The sequence below is a fragment of the Orcinus orca genome, chromosome 1 (assembly GCF_937001465.1).
Source record: "Orcinus orca chromosome 1, mOrcOrc1.1, whole genome shotgun sequence".
In the NCBI taxonomy this organism is placed as follows: Eukaryota; Metazoa; Chordata; class Mammalia; order Artiodactyla; family Delphinidae; genus Orcinus; species Orcinus orca.
Genome location: NC_064559.1, coordinates 101,610,408 through 101,627,496, shown reverse-complemented (window position 1 = coordinate 101,627,496; position 17,089 = coordinate 101,610,408). Strand labels below are relative to the sequence as shown.

General features: G+C 48.1%; 1 protein-coding gene across 1 annotated transcript; it reads right to left on the bottom strand.

The window, feature by feature from the left end:
* Positions 1-10,647: 10,647 nt before the first annotated feature.
* S100A12 (S100 calcium binding protein A12) lies at positions 10,648-12,343 on the bottom strand. The gene is made up of 3 exons (XM_004285668.4): positions 12,097-12,343; positions 11,373-11,530; positions 10,648-10,906 (listed from the first exon to the last, which is right to left on the bottom strand). Exons 1-3 carry the CDS (start codon positions 12,206-12,208, stop codon positions 10,766-10,768), a joined length of 411 nt encoding a protein of 136 aa, XP_004285716.2. The 5' UTR covers positions 12,209-12,343; the 3' UTR covers positions 10,648-10,765.
* Positions 12,344-17,089: the final 4,746 nt, after the last annotated feature.

Below are 17,089 nucleotides of genomic sequence, written 5' to 3'. Positions count from 1 at the left end.
AGGATTGGGGGTGCTGGGAGAAGACGAACAGCATCCAACCCCCAGGTTACAAGTGAAGAAAGTGAGGCATAGAGTCGAGAAGGGACCAGTTCAAGGTCATACAGTGGTGATTGGTGAAGATATTGCAGAGAGCCTTGAATCCATCTTCCCTGCAGCCTAGATCTCACAGCTCCTTCCCCAGTGTTGAGCATGAAGCCAGGAGCGGCGGTCAGACTCCAGCTCCTCCCAGGCCACTTGGCTGTAGCCTGGCCCCTGGCCTGCCTGCTGTGGACCGTGTAGGCCCTGTTCTAAGAGCCTTTGCTGTGGCGACAGGGATTTCCGGGCTCCCACTTGAGGGTATGAGGGTGCTTCCAGGAACCACTCCAGGCTGTGAGCTTGGGGAGAAGGGTTCAGAAGCCCCCAGCCCCTGGGGGATCCCATAGGTGGGGAGACTCATCTCCTCACAGCCCTGCTAACCCACCCTCACGTCCCTGCTGTGCAGCTTGGTGCAGGAGAAAGAGAGCTGGCCCGGCAGTTGGGAGGCCTGGGTTCTACCAGTGGCCTGGCCAGGACTAGATACCTCAGGTAGGGTAGGCTCCCCCCAACCCCTCTGCCCACCAGTGCTTATCACAATGTGACATAAATATGTCTATGACTCTGCTTCCTCACTAGACTGTGAACTCCACGAGGTCAAGTCCATGGCATCTGTCTTATTCTCTGCTTTATTCCGAGCACCTAGAGAGGTGGCTGATACACGGTAGGTTCTCAACAAATACTGACTGTATAGATGTTCCAAAATTCCCCACATGCTCCAGGCTCCCTTCTTGGGGGCAGGTGTAGAGAAAGGAGGGAGAGGAGGTGGGATTAAAACCAGCAAAATGTCCCCACAACCAGTCGCCAAAGCTTCAATAAAATGCCTCAATCACTGGGGAAAAAAAAAAAAAACCAGAAGGCTCTAACTATGGAAAACAGTATGGAGGTTCCTTAAAAAACTAAAAATAGAACTACCATATGACCCAGCAATCCCACTACTGGACATATATACCTTGAGAAAACCATAATTCAAAAAGAGACATGCACCACAATGTTCATTGCAGCTCTATTTACAATAGCCAGGACATGGAACCAACCTAAATGTCCATCTACAGACTAATGGATAAAGAAGATGTGGCACATATATACAATGGAATATACTCAGCCATAAAAAGAAATGAAATTGAGTTATTTGTAGAGAGGTGGATGGACCTAGAGTCTGTCATACAGAGTGAAGTAAGTCGGAAAGAGAAAGACAAATACTTTATGCTAACACATATATATGGAATCTAAAAAAAAAAAAAAATGTTACTGATGAACCTAGTTGTAGGGCAGGAATAAAGAGGTAGACATAGAGAATGGACTTGAGGACATGGAGAGGGAGGGCGAAGCTGGGGCGAAGTGAGTAGCATCGACGTATATACACTACCGAATGTAAAATAGTTGGCTGGTGGGAGGCAGCAGCATAGCACAGGGAGATCAGCTCGGTGCTTTGCATTGATCTAGGGGGTGGGATAGGGAGGATGGGAGGGAGACTCAAGAGGGACGGAATATGGGGACATGTGTATGCATATGGCTGATTCACTTTATTGTGCAACAGAAACTAACATGGTATTGTGAAGCAATTATACTCCAATAAAAATGTATTTTAAAAATTCCAGGGCTTCCCTGGTGGCGCAGTGGTTGAGAGTCCGCCTGCCAATGCAGGGGACACGGGTTCGTGCCCCGGTCCGGGAAGATCCCACATGCCGGGGAGCGGCTGGGCCCGTGAGCCATGGCCGCTGAGCCTGCGCGTCCGGAGCCTGTGCTCCACAACGGGAGAGGCCACAACAGTGAGAGGCCCGCGTACCGCAAAAAAAAAAAAAAAAATCCAGAAGGTTCTGGATATCATCATGGCATCTCACACTGGAAGGTAAGGGCAGCAAGGGGATGGGACTCTGGAGCCCAGCCCCCCTCCTCAGCTTTATTCAGTCTTACCAGTTCTGCCTTCATCTGCTGCACACTAGAAGCTTCCATTTGAATAAAGCGATTTGTCTTGAAAAAAGTTTGAACATTATTTGTTTAACCCAACCTGCCTCACCCTCATGCTTGAGTGATTCTCCCCAGCATCCCTGCCATGCGGTTGGCCCAGCTCTGCCTGAACTCCTCCAGGTAAGGGTGCATCCTCCTTTGGTGCTGACACTTAGAAAGTCCTTCATTACACGGAGCCAAAATCTGTCTCCTCACGCCTGCCAAGCATTAACCCTGGTTTCCTCCCACACTACTGGGGATGCAGAATAAATCTAACCTCCTCCACGCACGCAGCTACCCATCCACTTCTTCAAAATCACATCCAGGCTTTCTACAGCCTCTACACAGTTGTACCAGGAATGCTCTCCCCACCCTGAGATCTCTAGTGAGTCCCTTAGGGCCCATGAAGGCCTAGAACCTATGTCACCACCTCCATGAAGATTCCCCTGACCACCCACCTTCCTCAAGTCCATGGGGGCTTCCTCCTCCAGGCCCGTAGAACTCTCCGGTACGTCTGCCTTTACACTTGCAATAGGGAACTGTAACCCCTTATCTGCAAATCTGGCAGTGGCCCTGGATGCAGGGACAATGGCTGATTTGTCCCATGTCCCCAGGTACCAACGTGGAAAAAGCTCTCAGTGAGCATTTCAAATGGGCAAGGGAAGGTAGGGTGGTCCTAGGACCCTGTGGAGCTGGAGGGTGAAGCTGGAGCTTGCATGAGGAGAGGGTAAGGTGGGGACTGCTTTGGGCATGAAGGCTGTGCCCTTGGTCTGGCGATCTGGAGGCCAGGAGATGGTGGAGCCACAGGGCATCAGGATGGCAGGGGACAGAGCTTCATTGATCCCAAGTGTTCCCCCTTTTGCCTATCTCTCTGCTAGCTTGGTCTGAGAGGAGGAGGCTGTTCTAGGCCCCGCGGGAAGGTCTACAGCAATCCACTTTCACAAAGCCCTGTAGGATTTTCTTAAAAAAGAGCTGATCGAGGTGACTTAGCCCTTCCATCCCATTAGTCCCCTTCACCCCCAAAAAGACTGGTTTTATTGAGTAGAGAAGAGCTGGATTCTTCCCTCAGGTAAAGAATAAGAGTGTCAGGGTGAAGGTTAAGATTCCCACTCCAAGTGAAAATTGCTGACTACCTCTAGGATTAATGAGTCCTTTCAAGGAACAAAAGCTTTGGGGGTTCCCCAGCATAACAGTGATTAAAGAACAGAGAAAGCCTGTTGTCAGATGCCTGTCCCTCAGTTCCTATAAGAGGGAGTTGCCCTCCTTGGCAGTGGAACCTGAACTTCTGTGTACCTTTCTGGGCATGGTGAAGAAGTACAGTGGCAGCTGCTGGATGCTGCCCAGAGGCTTAACAACGCTCAGAACATGTTCTGGGGCCTCGGTGGTATGAAATGCTTCCAGAACTGGCCACAGAGATGAATTCTTATAGCATCTACTCATTTGTCTTCTCATTCACTCATCAGACGTTAACACCAGACTTGCTGTATGTCGGGCTCTGTATAATGCTCTGAGGGGCCCCCATGATAAATATGGCTTCATTCTGTCATTAAGGAACTCCCAGGACTGCAGGGCAGACAAGACAGCTCCTCAAATGATTCTGATATAAAAAAATGAAAGGCCAGAAAGGGATAAAGTTCTGTGAGGCTTAGAGATAGGAGGGCTGTCCTTCAGCTGGGCGGTCTCCCTGCGGGGCATGAGTTAAGTCTGGTGGCCACAGGCATCCCGGGAAAAACGTGCAGATGCTTCAGGAGGAGGAGAGCACGTGTGCAAAGGCCTGGACGTGGTCAGATGTGGGGTTTGAGCAACAATGAGGACCCCTGGGGGTGGAAAACGGGGAGGTGGGAGATGCAGAGGAGAGGGGGACAGACACTAGGCCACAGAGCTACAATTTCATCCGGAGAACGGAGGGCAGAAGCAGTGGAGGTTTGGGGAGGGAAATGATATAATCATACTTGTATTTTAGAAAAGTCTGTCTGTGGTGTGTGGGATGATTTGGGGTGGAAATGAGACAGGTTAGGAGGCTGCTGCGATAGTCCAGGTGAGGCTAGGAGAGCCCGAGGTGGTACTTCTCAGAGAAGATGATGCCTTCAGCCAGGGTCTCAAACTACCCAGGCCCCAAGTCAGCAAGGCAGGCATGCCCCACAACCCCTAGAGGAAGAAGAGAATTGTGTGCTGTTTCCCAAGACCTTGCCAGAAAGAAATGCCTCAGCTTTCACCAGCCGGCTGAGGCAATCTTACGCAAGCCTGACACAAGCCCTTCTGTGAAGTACACTCCAGAATCCAACCTCAACACCCTGCCCCCTCCCAGGAATTACTGAAAACATGGTTTAGAAAGCCCAGTGTCATAGATTTTGACACTCCAATTACCAAAGGGACAACAGAACTGAAACAATTTGTTGCTCAAGTCCTGTTGCCTCTTGGGACTCAGGCCTGAAACAATTCCTCTACCCCAACACTCAGGTCATCCTCCTGGCCAAACTGGACCCCCAACCCCTGTCCTCAGAGGTCCCCACTGCACACACAAGACAGGGAAAGTGGACACCAGGGGACGGCTGGCCTCCTGTGAGCGTCCCAGGGTTTCCCTTTTCTCTGCGAACTCTCCCACTTTTGCCCATGTACCCAGAATTGTCACATGTATGGTGAGATTGTACAGTGAGAGGGGGACTGTTGCCAAGACCTGAGGCGAGGGGTGAAGAGGAGGATGATCCCCGGACGGGTGCATCAAGGTGGCAGGATTCCGGCTTGGGGCACGGGGCAACCCAGCTCACTTCCGTCCATCCCCCTCCTCTCTTCTCCCTCTCCCTCTTGGTTTGTCCCTCTCTTTCTCTATCTTCCCTTCCTACATTCTCTCTGAGTCTCTCCCTCACTTGCTGCTTTCTGCCCTCCTGGTCTCAGGGCTGAGGTGCAGTCCCAAGGTGCTTGGGTGCTGCCAGGGAGGGGAATGCCTTTGAGATGTAACTCAGGGTCACATCTCACCAGGGATGATGCCTCCAAAACAAAAGATGCTCAGCTTTCAAGATGCCCATTAACAATGAAAGGAGAAAATCACAAAGGGAAACAGTTGAAGGGCTTGAGAGCATTGAGCCTGGAAAAGAGAAGCGGGAGCATGTCCTCTCCACAGCAAGGTCTCCAAAGCCTTCTGTGATGGGGCATATTTGCTGCCAGTTCCCCCCACCCTCCATCACAAGCATCTCACTTTTTAGCTGTTGGTCCCTTCAGTTAGCAAACAGTAACTCAATTCTACTAAACCAACATTCATCAGTTATTCATTCATTAAAGGACCCCGGTAGGCAGGACACTGTCACAAGCCCGTAAAACACAGCAGGTCCCTGTTCGGCTGGAGCTTATGCTTAGGGAGACTCAGGCAAGAAACAAATGGCGGAAGAAAGAATAGATCATTCCAGGTGGGTATGAGCTCCACTGCAAGAGGAAGACGTGCTAGAACAACTACTAGCTGGGCTGGGGAACCAGACAGGGCTTCCCTGGGGAGGTGACAATGGAAATGAGACCTGGGTGACAAAAAGCACTGGAGAAAGTCTGGAGGGTCTTCGTCAGGTAGTGACACATGAATTATGTTTGGCCATAACGCTGGCTGTTGTGTGGATGAGGGGTTGGGGACCAGGTTAGAGGCTGTTGCAGGGATTTATTGAGCCCAGTCTTTGTGTCAAACACTCTGCTAGGTCCCCTGCCCTCAAGGAGCCTTCAACCTAATGGGGGCAACAGACACCTAAATAGCTATTTTCAATATTACGTTGTGGCCAAAAGAAAAGCAACAGTAATAAGGACCAGACGCCCCGGGAGCACAGAGGAGGTGCTTTTCTTCTGTCTTCTTGGGCAAGTGCAGGCCTGCCTGCGCCGGAGGGAGGATTAAGGAAACATTCCTCAGGCTAATGCTGAAAGGGCGAGGGTTCTGCTTGCCTGGGGCTGGGTTAGGTAATGAGAGAAATCAGAGAAGCATAGGAAGTCAGGGCCTTGCCCTTCACAGCCTGCTTTGCTTCCTCTTAACTTTGAAGACTTTTATATTGACCAAGTTAAATGAAGAGTCCTAGCCATTCTTGCACCAGGGGGTCCCTGTAACCATCCCATTGAATCCAGATCCTTCTCCTGACTTCCAAAGCCCCAATATGCAAGTTGGCTTGACTCACAATGTGCAACAGGCTACCGGCCTGCGACACCCTCCCAAAGGGCATGGGTGCACACAGAGCACCTGAGAGAGCTCTTGGGGTCCCTTATCACATACTAACACTCTTGCCCAGAGGGCTCTGTCAGACTCATCATCCCCAAAGCAGCCTGTCTGCAGGACAGGAAGGTAAGTCCTAGAGTCCCCAAGTTGAAAGCCACTCTGGATAAGAGGTGGAAATATGGGACGGGGTGTGAGCAGGAGAGCTCCCTGGAGGTTGTGCCATTTTGATTGGGCCTTGGTGGGTGAGCAGGAGTTCCAGAGCCAAAGAAGGGCCCGGTAGCTTGGTAACTACAACAGAGTATCAGACACTTTTTTTTTTTTTTTTTTTTGCGGTACGCGGGCCTCTCACTGCTGTGGCCTCTCCCGTCGCGGAGCACAGGCTCCGGACGCGCAGGCTCGGCGGCCACGGCTCACGGGCCCAGCCGCTCCGCGGCATGTGGGATCCTCCCGGACCGGGGCACGAACCCGCGTCCCCTGCATCGGCAGGCGGACTCAACCACTGCGCCACCAGGGAAGCCCCAGACACTTTTTAAATGTTTGTGAATGAAGGGAAAACAGGGCACTTCAGACAAAGAGAACAGTAGGGCAGCAGGTGCAAAACCCAAGAAGTCTGACAGTCCATGGGGAAACTGGAGAACGTTCTGGAATGGCTGGAGACTAGGGCTCATGGCGGTGGACAGGTCAGTGGCGAGATGCTGGAGAGGACATGTCCGATCTCTGTGGTCCTGTGGTTCTAACTGTCCTCGTATCTGTTTGCTTGTTTCGTGATACCTGCCATCGTCCGGGGACCAGGCTCTGCATTTTGACGAAGGGACCAGAGATCACCTGGTCCAAACATCGCACTTTAAAGATGAGAGACCAGCTCAGAGAAACAAGGTCATTTGCCCAAACTCACAGAGCCAAGAAGCAGTTGAGCCGGGAGGCTAACCTAGTACATTTTATTCCAGGTTGAAGGCTCTTTTCATCAGCCTTGGGTGCCTCTCCGACTGATGGATTTTGACCACGTTTGGGGACCCTTAACATTTTTCTAAATATGATTGAAGTTCAATTTGTGGTTCAGTTGGCTATTTTGAAACAAAATCATGGCTGTGATTGTTTTCACAATAGCAAATGTGCTCGCTTTTGTTCTTATTGGTTGGTTGGTTGGGTGGGTGGGTGGGTGGGTGGCTGGCTGGCTGGCTGGTTGGTTGGTTAGTTGACTGGCTGGATGGATGGATGGTTGGCTGGATGGCTGTTTGGTGGCTGGTTGGTTGCTGGTTTGTTGGTTGGTTGGTTGGTTGGTTGGTTGGTTGCTGGTTTTTACCAGATGCTAACATTACCATATACATCAGAGTGGCCACAGATACACATGAATGCATTAAGCAAGGGCACAGCTTGTTGCTCTGGCCTTTCGTTTAAAGGCCTTTAGAGAAAGACAGCACCTAACTGCCCTTAGTTACTTGTATAACTTTACCCAAGTTACCCCTAAAATGTAACCTAAATCTGTGCTTTGGTTTAAAATAACCTTTACCTGTTGTGGCTGCAGCAGAGAGAAGATAGCTGACCAACTGTAACTAAAACCTCCTATATAAATTAGTATCTTACTATTAATGCTAATACCTAGTGAGTGCTTACTCAGCATCAGATGCTGTGCTAAGTGCTTTACACGTGTTGCTAGGTTATCTAATCCTCACCTCAACTCTGGGAAAGGTGCTGCTTTTATTCCCATTTTATTGATGGGGCAACTGAGGCTTAGATATTTTAAGTAACTTGCTCAAGGTCTCACAATTAGTAAGTGGTAAAACTAGGATCTGAATCCAGAAATATAACTTTAATCTTCATACTTGGGCCACTACCCCTTCAGTGCCCAAATATAACTTCATTCTCATCCTTCTAGATCCTACTCAAAGTTCTCCATCCCATCCAAGTATCTCAGAACATTAAAATTGGATGACACCTGAGTGTTCACCTAGTCTAAACTCTTCAAATGAATTCACCGAATTCCTTCGAATTCTTCAAAAATGAGGACAGAGATCCAGAGAGGCAAACTGTTTTTCCCAAGGTCACTCAGTGAGTGAGGGCTTTCCCTGAATGGTCCCCCTTTCTCATTCAGTGATGGAAGACTTCCAGACTTGGGCCATTCCAAGACCGCCTTCTCTGGGTCCTGAATTCCTTCATCTTTGACCAATCCCACTCCACCCTCATCTTCAGCCTCTCCCCCTGCCCCATCCCCAGGAGAGGGTCTCCACAGGCTCCTGCTTCCTCGTATACTTTCCACACTTCCCACCTGCCTCAGCTTTGCCTCAGATCCACATCTCATGACATAGTAGTTTCCTCTGCTGGGCAGCCCAGCAGACCTCCAGCCCTGGGGCTTCTGTGGCCAGGACTAGTCACTTTCTGGCCTCAGTCCTGAATCCCAGCTTCCTGTGCACCATCTCTCCCCAGGTTTGCACCAAATAAACCAAAATACAAACCCACCTCTGCCCCAATATAAAGTTTCTCTTCTCACTTTTCCTCATATCAGTCATACCTGGGCTCCAGCAATTTACCTCACCTTTTAAAAATGTCGTCATACACTCTGCCCTCCTGGCCTGTCCCTCCTGCTGAGGAGGGGGCAGGGGAGCAGCCGCTGGTGCGTCTGCCAGAGGCCAAGGCTGTGCCCTGGCTGCTGCGACTGTGGTGTCCTAGCCTGCTTAGGCTGCAAGAACGAATGCCATAGGCTGGATAGCTTAAACAACAGACATTTATTCTCCCAGTTCTAGAGGCTGGACACCTGGGATCAGGCTGCCAACGATGGTTGGGGGCCTGGGGAGGGCTCTCTTCCTGGCTTGTAGACTTGCTGTGTGCTCATGGAGAGAGAGAGAAATCTCTCTCTATTCTTCTTCTTATGAAGGCACTAATCCCATCACGAGGGTCCCACCCTCATGACCTAATCTAATTACCTCCCAAAGGCCCCATCTCCAATTACCATCACACTGGGGGTTAGGGCTTCAACAAGTGAATTTGGGAGGGCACACAAACATTCAGCCCATAACATACAGGTATTCTGACATCTTGACAAAATTGACCTCTTGACCTCTGGACTAAAGGGACACCCCATCTATCCCAGACCCGATTCAGCACCAGACAGGGGTTGGTGGGCAGGGAGGTCCCCAGTGACTTCTGCCCATTCAGACTGAATGCACTTTTCACCAGGGAATAGTGACCCAACACTTGCCCCCTAGGGAGATTATTCCTGTCCTCAGAGACCATGCTCCCTCCTGTTTCCCTCTGGACCATTTACAGGGAATCAAATCAATAGCCTATTGATTTCCATACATTCATCCTTGTAAGAGATATTTCTGAAACACCTACTGCATGCCAGGCACAGTGCTGCTGCTAGAGACCCAGTGCCTACTCGCACACACACACCCATCCATTGAGGAGATGGACATAGAACAAATAAGCACATTAGTGGATACAGAATCACAGCAGGAGAGAAGAGCACAGAAGGAGAGCAGCTTAGTGCTAGGGGAACATTTCACAAAGAACCTGGACTAGACCAGCATGGGGAGGGAGTCTGGCCCAAGAAGTCTTCCCTCCCCTTATCCTGTGCTGGACAGAGCTCATGCTCTCCCCCTCCTCCTGTCACTCTTCTTCTCACACCCTTTCAAAGTTCAGCCCCAAGTTTCATGGCCCATACAGGAAACTTCTGTCACTCTTCTTCACACACCCTTTCAAAGTTCAGCCCCAAGTTTCATGGCCCATACAGGAAACAGAAGTGAAATCAATCATCTCACTCTCTTGCTCAAAACCCCCTGTGGCTCCTTAGCACACTTGGCACAAAGTCCAAGGCCCTCCCCACAGGCTGTAAGCCCCTGCTCCCTGCTCCCTGTTTCCTGAAGGCTCTGGTCTCCCACCAGCCCCACCTCAGATCTGCATCCGCCACTGTGCTGGTCTTTGAGCAGGTTAGACACATGCCCATCTCAGGTCCTCAGCCTCTCTCTGCAGGAACTCTTGACCCACAGACAACCGCAAGCTGCTCTCCTTCCTTTCTTTTAGATTTCTGCTCAAACACATCCCTCAATTATCATATTTACAGTATCCCTATCCTTCCCTCTGCCCCTTATTTCCTTGCTTTAGCTTTCTTCATATCACATATCATTACCTACCAGTGTATCATATGATATATCTCTATGCTAATACCTAGTGGTTTGTCTGTTGGTTCATTTTCTATCCCCTCCCCAGTAGAACGCAAGACCCAAGAGGACAGGGACTTCACGTCTTTGGTCTCTGGCTATTATAGATGCTCAGTAAATATTTGTTAAATAAATGAATAAATGAACAAATAGGGGACATTTAATAAATTATTGGTGAACAAATGAACAGAGCAGGGGTTCTCAGAGGTCTAAATGGGGACTGTCAGAACAGCAGGGGTGAGGAAGGATCAAGTTTTGTGAAAGAAAAAAAGTACACAGACACTGTTATGAACTGTTCAAGGGTACTTTTATTAACTCTCGCTTCCTTCAGGCAAGGCAAACTTCGGTGAGGAGAAGGGAAAGTCTTCTTGGGGACATTGCTGGGAAGGGCCCATCAGAGCTTCTACTCTTTGTGGATATCAGCATGGGCAGTCTTCAGCACCCTGGACACCAGGACTACGAATTCCTCAAAGGTGACCTGTCCATCTTTATCAGCATCCAGCTCTTGGAATACTTTGTCAATGGAAGGTTGGTCTTTGGTGTTCTTGGAGAAGGGGAAGCAGGGACAGTGAGCTCCCCTTTATCCAGGCCTCGAATCCCTCAGAACTCAGCTTAGGGAGGCCCGGGAACACCAACTGATTAGCCAAAACTATGTGGGAGAATCCAATGTGAGAAAACAGAAGACAGAGAGAAGCAGCTGTCTTGGGCCATCCTAGAATCAAGTCTTAACCTGGAAGATGCTGTGTAGCTCAGCAATCCAATCCCGCCCTGCCCTGCCTCTCTCCACTCTACAGAGACAGGAAGGAGCAGAGCCTAAGGTGATGGTGGGAGTTATTCAGAGAGGGAGGCAAAGCTCCTGTCCCACAGCTGGTGGGGGGGTGGGGGGAGACATCCTTGGAAGCTCAAACTGGGAAGAACCCACCCCTTGTCCCACCATCATCCTTCAGGCCTTGCCACTGCCCTCAGTGCAGGGGGTCGGGCAACTTTTCCAAGAGAGGAGCATCACATACCTTGAGGGCATTTGGAAGTTCCTTTGTGATCAGCTTCTTCAGCTCACTCTTGTTGAGGGTGTCATAATCCCCCAGCCGAATGGAGTACTGGTGGAAGATGTTGATGATTCCCTCCAGGTGGTCTTCCAGCTTCGTCATCTCCCTAACTTCGCATTCACCTTCAAAGAGACAAGGGAGGTCTTGTCAAGGGGCAGTTCCTCCCCCACCCCACAGCACTTCCACTCTCTCCTCTCTGTCCGTATCAAAGGTTTAGACAAGGGATGACTACCCCTGGGTCTGCTCTGCGTTCTCTCTGCTCTGTGTTTGATCCACGGTGAATGTTCTCATTTGCAGATAGGATGGGGAGAGAAGGACATAGAATACTGCCTAAAGTCTAAAAGAATCAGCCTTAACTGTCGCGGAGTTCCATGTCCCCCCGTCTCCTGGGGACTATAGTCCAGAGGGTGTTAATCACTCAAGCTCACCTGGGAAGGGTGCTGTGGTTGGCCAGGCTGTTCCCTTTCCCCCAAGTGTTGGTACTTAAGGGCCCTTACAGATACCAGCCACCCCACCCACCTTGGCCATCCCCAAGTCCTGAGACTGGGTCTTCCTAGCACAGCAAGAGCTGGCATCCTTGGGCCCAAAATGCAGTCAGCCCAGAGCGGCTCCAGCAGGCAGGGGGTTGTAGCTTCCAACAGCCTGCCAAGAGGCCCCCTAAAGGCCCAGCCAAGGAAAGGACACTTACCCCTCAATGCACAGAAGTGTGGAGGCAGCAGCACTGGTGAGGAGCCCTGAGCCAGGGAGGTTTTTATAAGGCAGGTGTCACCTTTGACCTCAAGTGAAGAAACTTCTCTCATTCACCATGGGGCATGTTTCTCTGTTGCTCAAGAGAAGCTTCAAACATGCGGCACTGACTGCAAAATGGGCAGCTCAGATTGCAAGAGAACAAGTTTCACTGCAGGCATGGCTCCTACCTGGAAAGGGAAGGGCTGGGGAGAGGCATTTGCTGAGTGTCTATGCAACAAAAGTGATAGTGATAATAAAAACAACCAAAGTAGACATGTAATCTGGGAAAGGAAAAAGGACATTGGTTTAAAACTAAAGAAATCTGAATATAAAGTATGGAACTTAGTTGATAATAACGTGTCAAGAGCAGCTGATTAATTGTAACAAATGTACCACACTATGTAAGATGTTAATAATAGGGGAGACTGTGTGCAGGAATACTGGAACTCTCTATATTATTTTCTCAATTTTTCCATAAATCTAAAAATGTTCTGAACTAAAGTCTAAGTGTTTGTTTGTTGGCCGCGCAGTGCAGCTTCCAGGATCTTAGTTTCCTGACCAGGGACTGAACCCAGTCCACAGCAGTGAAAGCACCTAGTCCTAACCACTGGACCACCAGGGAATTCCCTAAGTGTTTTTAAAAGTGACCATGTATTGGGCACTCACATCATGCCAGACACTGCCTTACACAAACCCTCACCTAATTCTCCAAACAGCCTTCACTCCAACAGTGCTAACGGTTTCCCCATTTTGCAGATGAAGAAAATGAGTTAAGGTTAAGGAACTTTTCTAAGTGCCAAATCCAAAATTGTCTACTTTCAAAACCTTTGCCATTTTGTAATTTTTCCCTAAAATGAGAATAATTTTTTGTTATCAAAAATACTACATGCTTGGGGCTTCCCTGGTGGCGCAGTGGTTAAGAATCCACCTGCCAATGCAGGGGACACGAGTTCGAGCCCTGGTCCGGGAAGATCCCACATGCCGTGGAGCAACAAAGCCCGTGCGCCACAACAACTGAGCCTGCGCTCTAGAGCCCACAAGCCACAACTGTTGAGCCCACGTGCCACAACTACTGAAGCCCGTGTGCCTAGGGCCCATGCTCCGCAACAAGAGAAGCCACCACAATGAGAAGAAGCCCACGCATCACAACGAAGAGTAGCCCCCGCTGGCCGCAACTAGAGAAAGCCCGCGCGCAGCAAAGAAGACCCAATACAGCCATAAATAAAATAAATAAATAAATTTATTTTTAAAATAATAGTAATACTACATGCTCATACTTTTTGTAGAAAACCTAATTTTTGGTAAATGACACAATCTTATATCAGACCCTGACCTTTTTCTTCCAGTTTGTGTCCTAATGCCATCAATTCTTGATTAGCCTTTTTAAAAATTCTTTCTTCCACACTCCCCCACACCCTCCAACTCACTGTGTGAGACTCGGGGACAGAGCAGCACAAATTCCGTGGCTGCTCTCCCGGAGTTTGCAATCTAATGGGTTCAGACACCTTCCTGAATCGTAGGAAGAGTTCACCACACGTAATGGGGGTGGGGGGTTGGGGGGCACTAGTCAGGCCGAGACTAGCGACCTGGATTCCACACTGGCAGGGGGACTTGGGAGAACCAGGGCTGCCTGGCAGGCCACAGTGGGAAGCGTGCCAGGGACCAGCCTGTGCCCTTGGGCAAGCCTTTGACCTCTATGAGCCTGTTTCTTCATTTGTGTGGTCACCTCACCGGACTCCTTTAGTTCCCAGATTTGTTATGAGGCTCAGCTGACAGAATATATGAGAAAAGGCTTGAAAACAGTAAAGTGCTATCTTTAAGTTGGTTTTACTTTTGCCCTTACCCACCCAGCATGGATGTGTGGATCATTTAGCCCAGCCAGCATGAACATGAGCCCAGAGCCAGCCCTCCGGGGCCTGGCCACTGAATACTGGGGGTCTCCTAGCAGAACAAAGAGATCTGCCTCTTCTGTGTCTTGAAGAGCGTCCACTGGTGGAGGAGCCTACACTCCAGCTTTCCCTCTGAGCACCAGTCCCTACACCTGTGCCCGTCCAGAAAGGACTTCCAGAAGTCACGGGAGTTCACACAGAAGGCTCCTGACACAGTTCCTGGCACAGGGAATAATATCACTTGTCTTACCTTCCTCCTTCCTCCCACCTGACCTCACTGAAAAGGTAGGATTGGGCCCAACAGGAAAGGCCAAGCCCAAGTGATGTTCCCTCCTGCTGCTGGCCTTGGTGCTCCCAAGGGTATTCCAGAGACTGGTGGCCTCCTGGCTATTCCTTGGGCTGGTCCTACCTCCCCATCAATAGGAACTCCTCGAGACCAAGACTGTGTAGGAAGCTGATGCTCATGGCAGCCAAGAAGGATGAAGAGTATGGGAAACTCTTTTGTTGATAGTTTGATATAGATGATACTGCAATGGTAGATGCATGTCATTTTACATTTGTCAAAACCCATAGAATGTACAATGCAAAGAGTGAACAGTAACATGAACTATGGATTTTGGTTAACAATAATGCATTAATGTTCGCTCATCGATTGTAGCCAACATACCACACCAATACAAGATGTCAATAACAAGGGAGCTGGGGGAGTAGGGGCTAAGGGAGTATTTGAGAACTCGCTGGACTTTCTGCACAATTTTTCTGTAAACCTAAAACTGCCCCTGAAAAATAAAGTTTATTAATTAAGAAAAATACTACTGCCTCTGAAGTCATTATGCACAAAAAGTAATAGCATACTACACAACAGGAAACAAACTTTTCAAGTAAATTTTGAGCCAAATTGATAGAGATTTACTTTCACAACTTCCTCTATAAAGTTGGTCAAAATACCTTGACAATGGTGGGGAACCTAGCACATTAGAAAAAATTTTAACTAGCAAAAATGTGAATTCATTCTAACTCTTCTAACCTCAACAAGAAATAAACACATGCTCTAAAGTAGAAGATAGACAGAGCTTCAGGAGGAATACACTGAATGTGATCATGTAAACACCCCGAAAAAGTATATCAAGATAACTAAATTTTCATAATGCAAAAAACAATGAATTAAACTGGTAAATCTGAGTAAAGAGTATATGGGAATTGCCTGCACTGTACTTGCAATTCTTCTATAAGTTTGGACTTATCAAACTAAATTACATCAAATTGAAATGATACCAAAACTTTAAATTACCCAAAAAGTACTCATGGCAACCGAAATGACTCTGTTAGTCACATCAAGAAGTGGGGAGCGGCACACGACGACCCGACACCTGCCTAGGCCCCGCCCCCAGAGCCTTTTCTGGCTAAGTGGGTCCTGAGCCTAGGCCCCGCCCCACACTCAAACATCACCCCCCCACCCACCCAGGTCCCACCCATCCTAAACCCCACCCCTGCCTAAGTTCCACCCCTGCCTAAACTCTGCCCCCATAGCCAAGGCTTTTTTTTTTTTTTCCGTTTTTCCTCTTTCAGATTGGGGCTCTGTTTTACCTTGTTGATTCATTGTTGTTAATTCGTTTATATTTTTATTTGTCCTAATAAATCTTTTATTTTTCTAATTTTATTTTATTCCTTATACTTTGTTATTGTTCTGCTCATTTTGGCTTGTTCCCCCCCCCTTTTTTTTCTTTATTCTGTTGTGGTTTTATTTTTACCTTGTTGCAGTTGTTTCAATTATATTTTTATTTTTCCTAATATATTTTTTACCTATTTTTATTTTGTTTTTTATCCTTTGTTATTGTATTACTCCTTTTTTTTTTTTCTTTTTTTTGCCATGCCACACAGCTTGCGGGATCTTGGTTCCCAGGCCAGAGGTTGGGCCCAAGCTCCTGTGGTGGGAGCTCTGAGTCCAAACCACTGGATTAACAGAGAACCTCAGACCCCAGGGAATATTAATCAAAGTGAGGCCTCCCAGAGGTCCTCATCTCAGCACCAAGACCCGGCTCTATCCAACTGCCTACAAACTCCAGTGCTGGATGCCTCAGGCCAAACAATGATTAAGACAGAAATACAGCCCCACCCATTTAAAAAAATGAAATGACAAAAAAATATGTTACAGACAAAGGAGAAAGGTAAAAACCTACAAGAGCAAATAAATGAAGACAAAATAGGCAACCTACCTGAAAAAAATTCAGAGTAATGATAGTAAAGTTGATCCAAAATCTCGGAAATAGAATGGAGAATATACAAGAAACATTCAACTAGGATCTAGAAGAACTAAGGAGCAAACAAACAATGATGAACAACACAATAACTGAAATTAAAAATACTCTAGAAGGAATCAATAGCAGGATAAGTGAGGCAGAAGAACGGATAAGTGAGCTGGAAGATAAAATAGTGGAAATAACTGCCAGGGAGCAGAATAAAGAAAAAAGAATGAAAAGAATTGAGGACAGAATCAGAGACCTCTGGGACAACATTAAATGCACCAACATTCGAATTATAGGGGTCCCAGAAGAAGACAAAAAGAAACGGTCTGAGAAAATATTTGAAGAGATTATAGATGAAAACTTCCCTAACATGGGAAAAGAAATAGTCAATCAACTCCAGGAAGCACAGAGAGTCCCATACAGGATAAACCCAAAGAGAAACATGCCAAGACACATATTAATCAAACCATCAAAAATTAAATACAAAGAAAAAATATTAAAGCAGGAAGGGAAAAGCAACAAATAACATACAAGAAAATCCCCATAAGGTTAACAGCTGATCATTCAGCAGAAACTCTACAAGCCAGAAGGTAGTGGCAGGACATATTTAAAGTGATGAAAGGGAAAAACCTGCAACCAAGGTTACTCTACCCAACAAGGAGCTCATTCAGCTCATTTCATGGAGAATTCAAAAGCTTTACAGACAAGCAAAAGCTACAAGAATTCAGCACCACCAAACCAGCTTTACAACAAATGCTAAAGGAACTTCTCTAAGAGGGAAACACAAGAGAAGAAAAAGACCCACAAAAACAAACAC

Excerpts from the sequence above, each read along its gene's own strand:
- S100A12 (XM_004285668.4), bottom strand. The coding sequence starts at position 12,208 with ATGAGAGAAGTTTCTTCACTTGAGGTCAAAGGTGACACCTGCCTTATA. Across the intron at positions 11,531-12,096 it reads ACACTTCTGTGCATTGAGGG|GTGAATGCGAAGTTAGGGAG; the intron begins GTAAGTGTCCTT and ends GTCTCTTTGAAG. Across the intron at positions 10,907-11,372 it reads AACTTCCAAATGCCCTCAAG|AACACCAAAGACCAACCTTC; the intron begins GTATGTGATGCT and ends CCCTTCTCCAAG.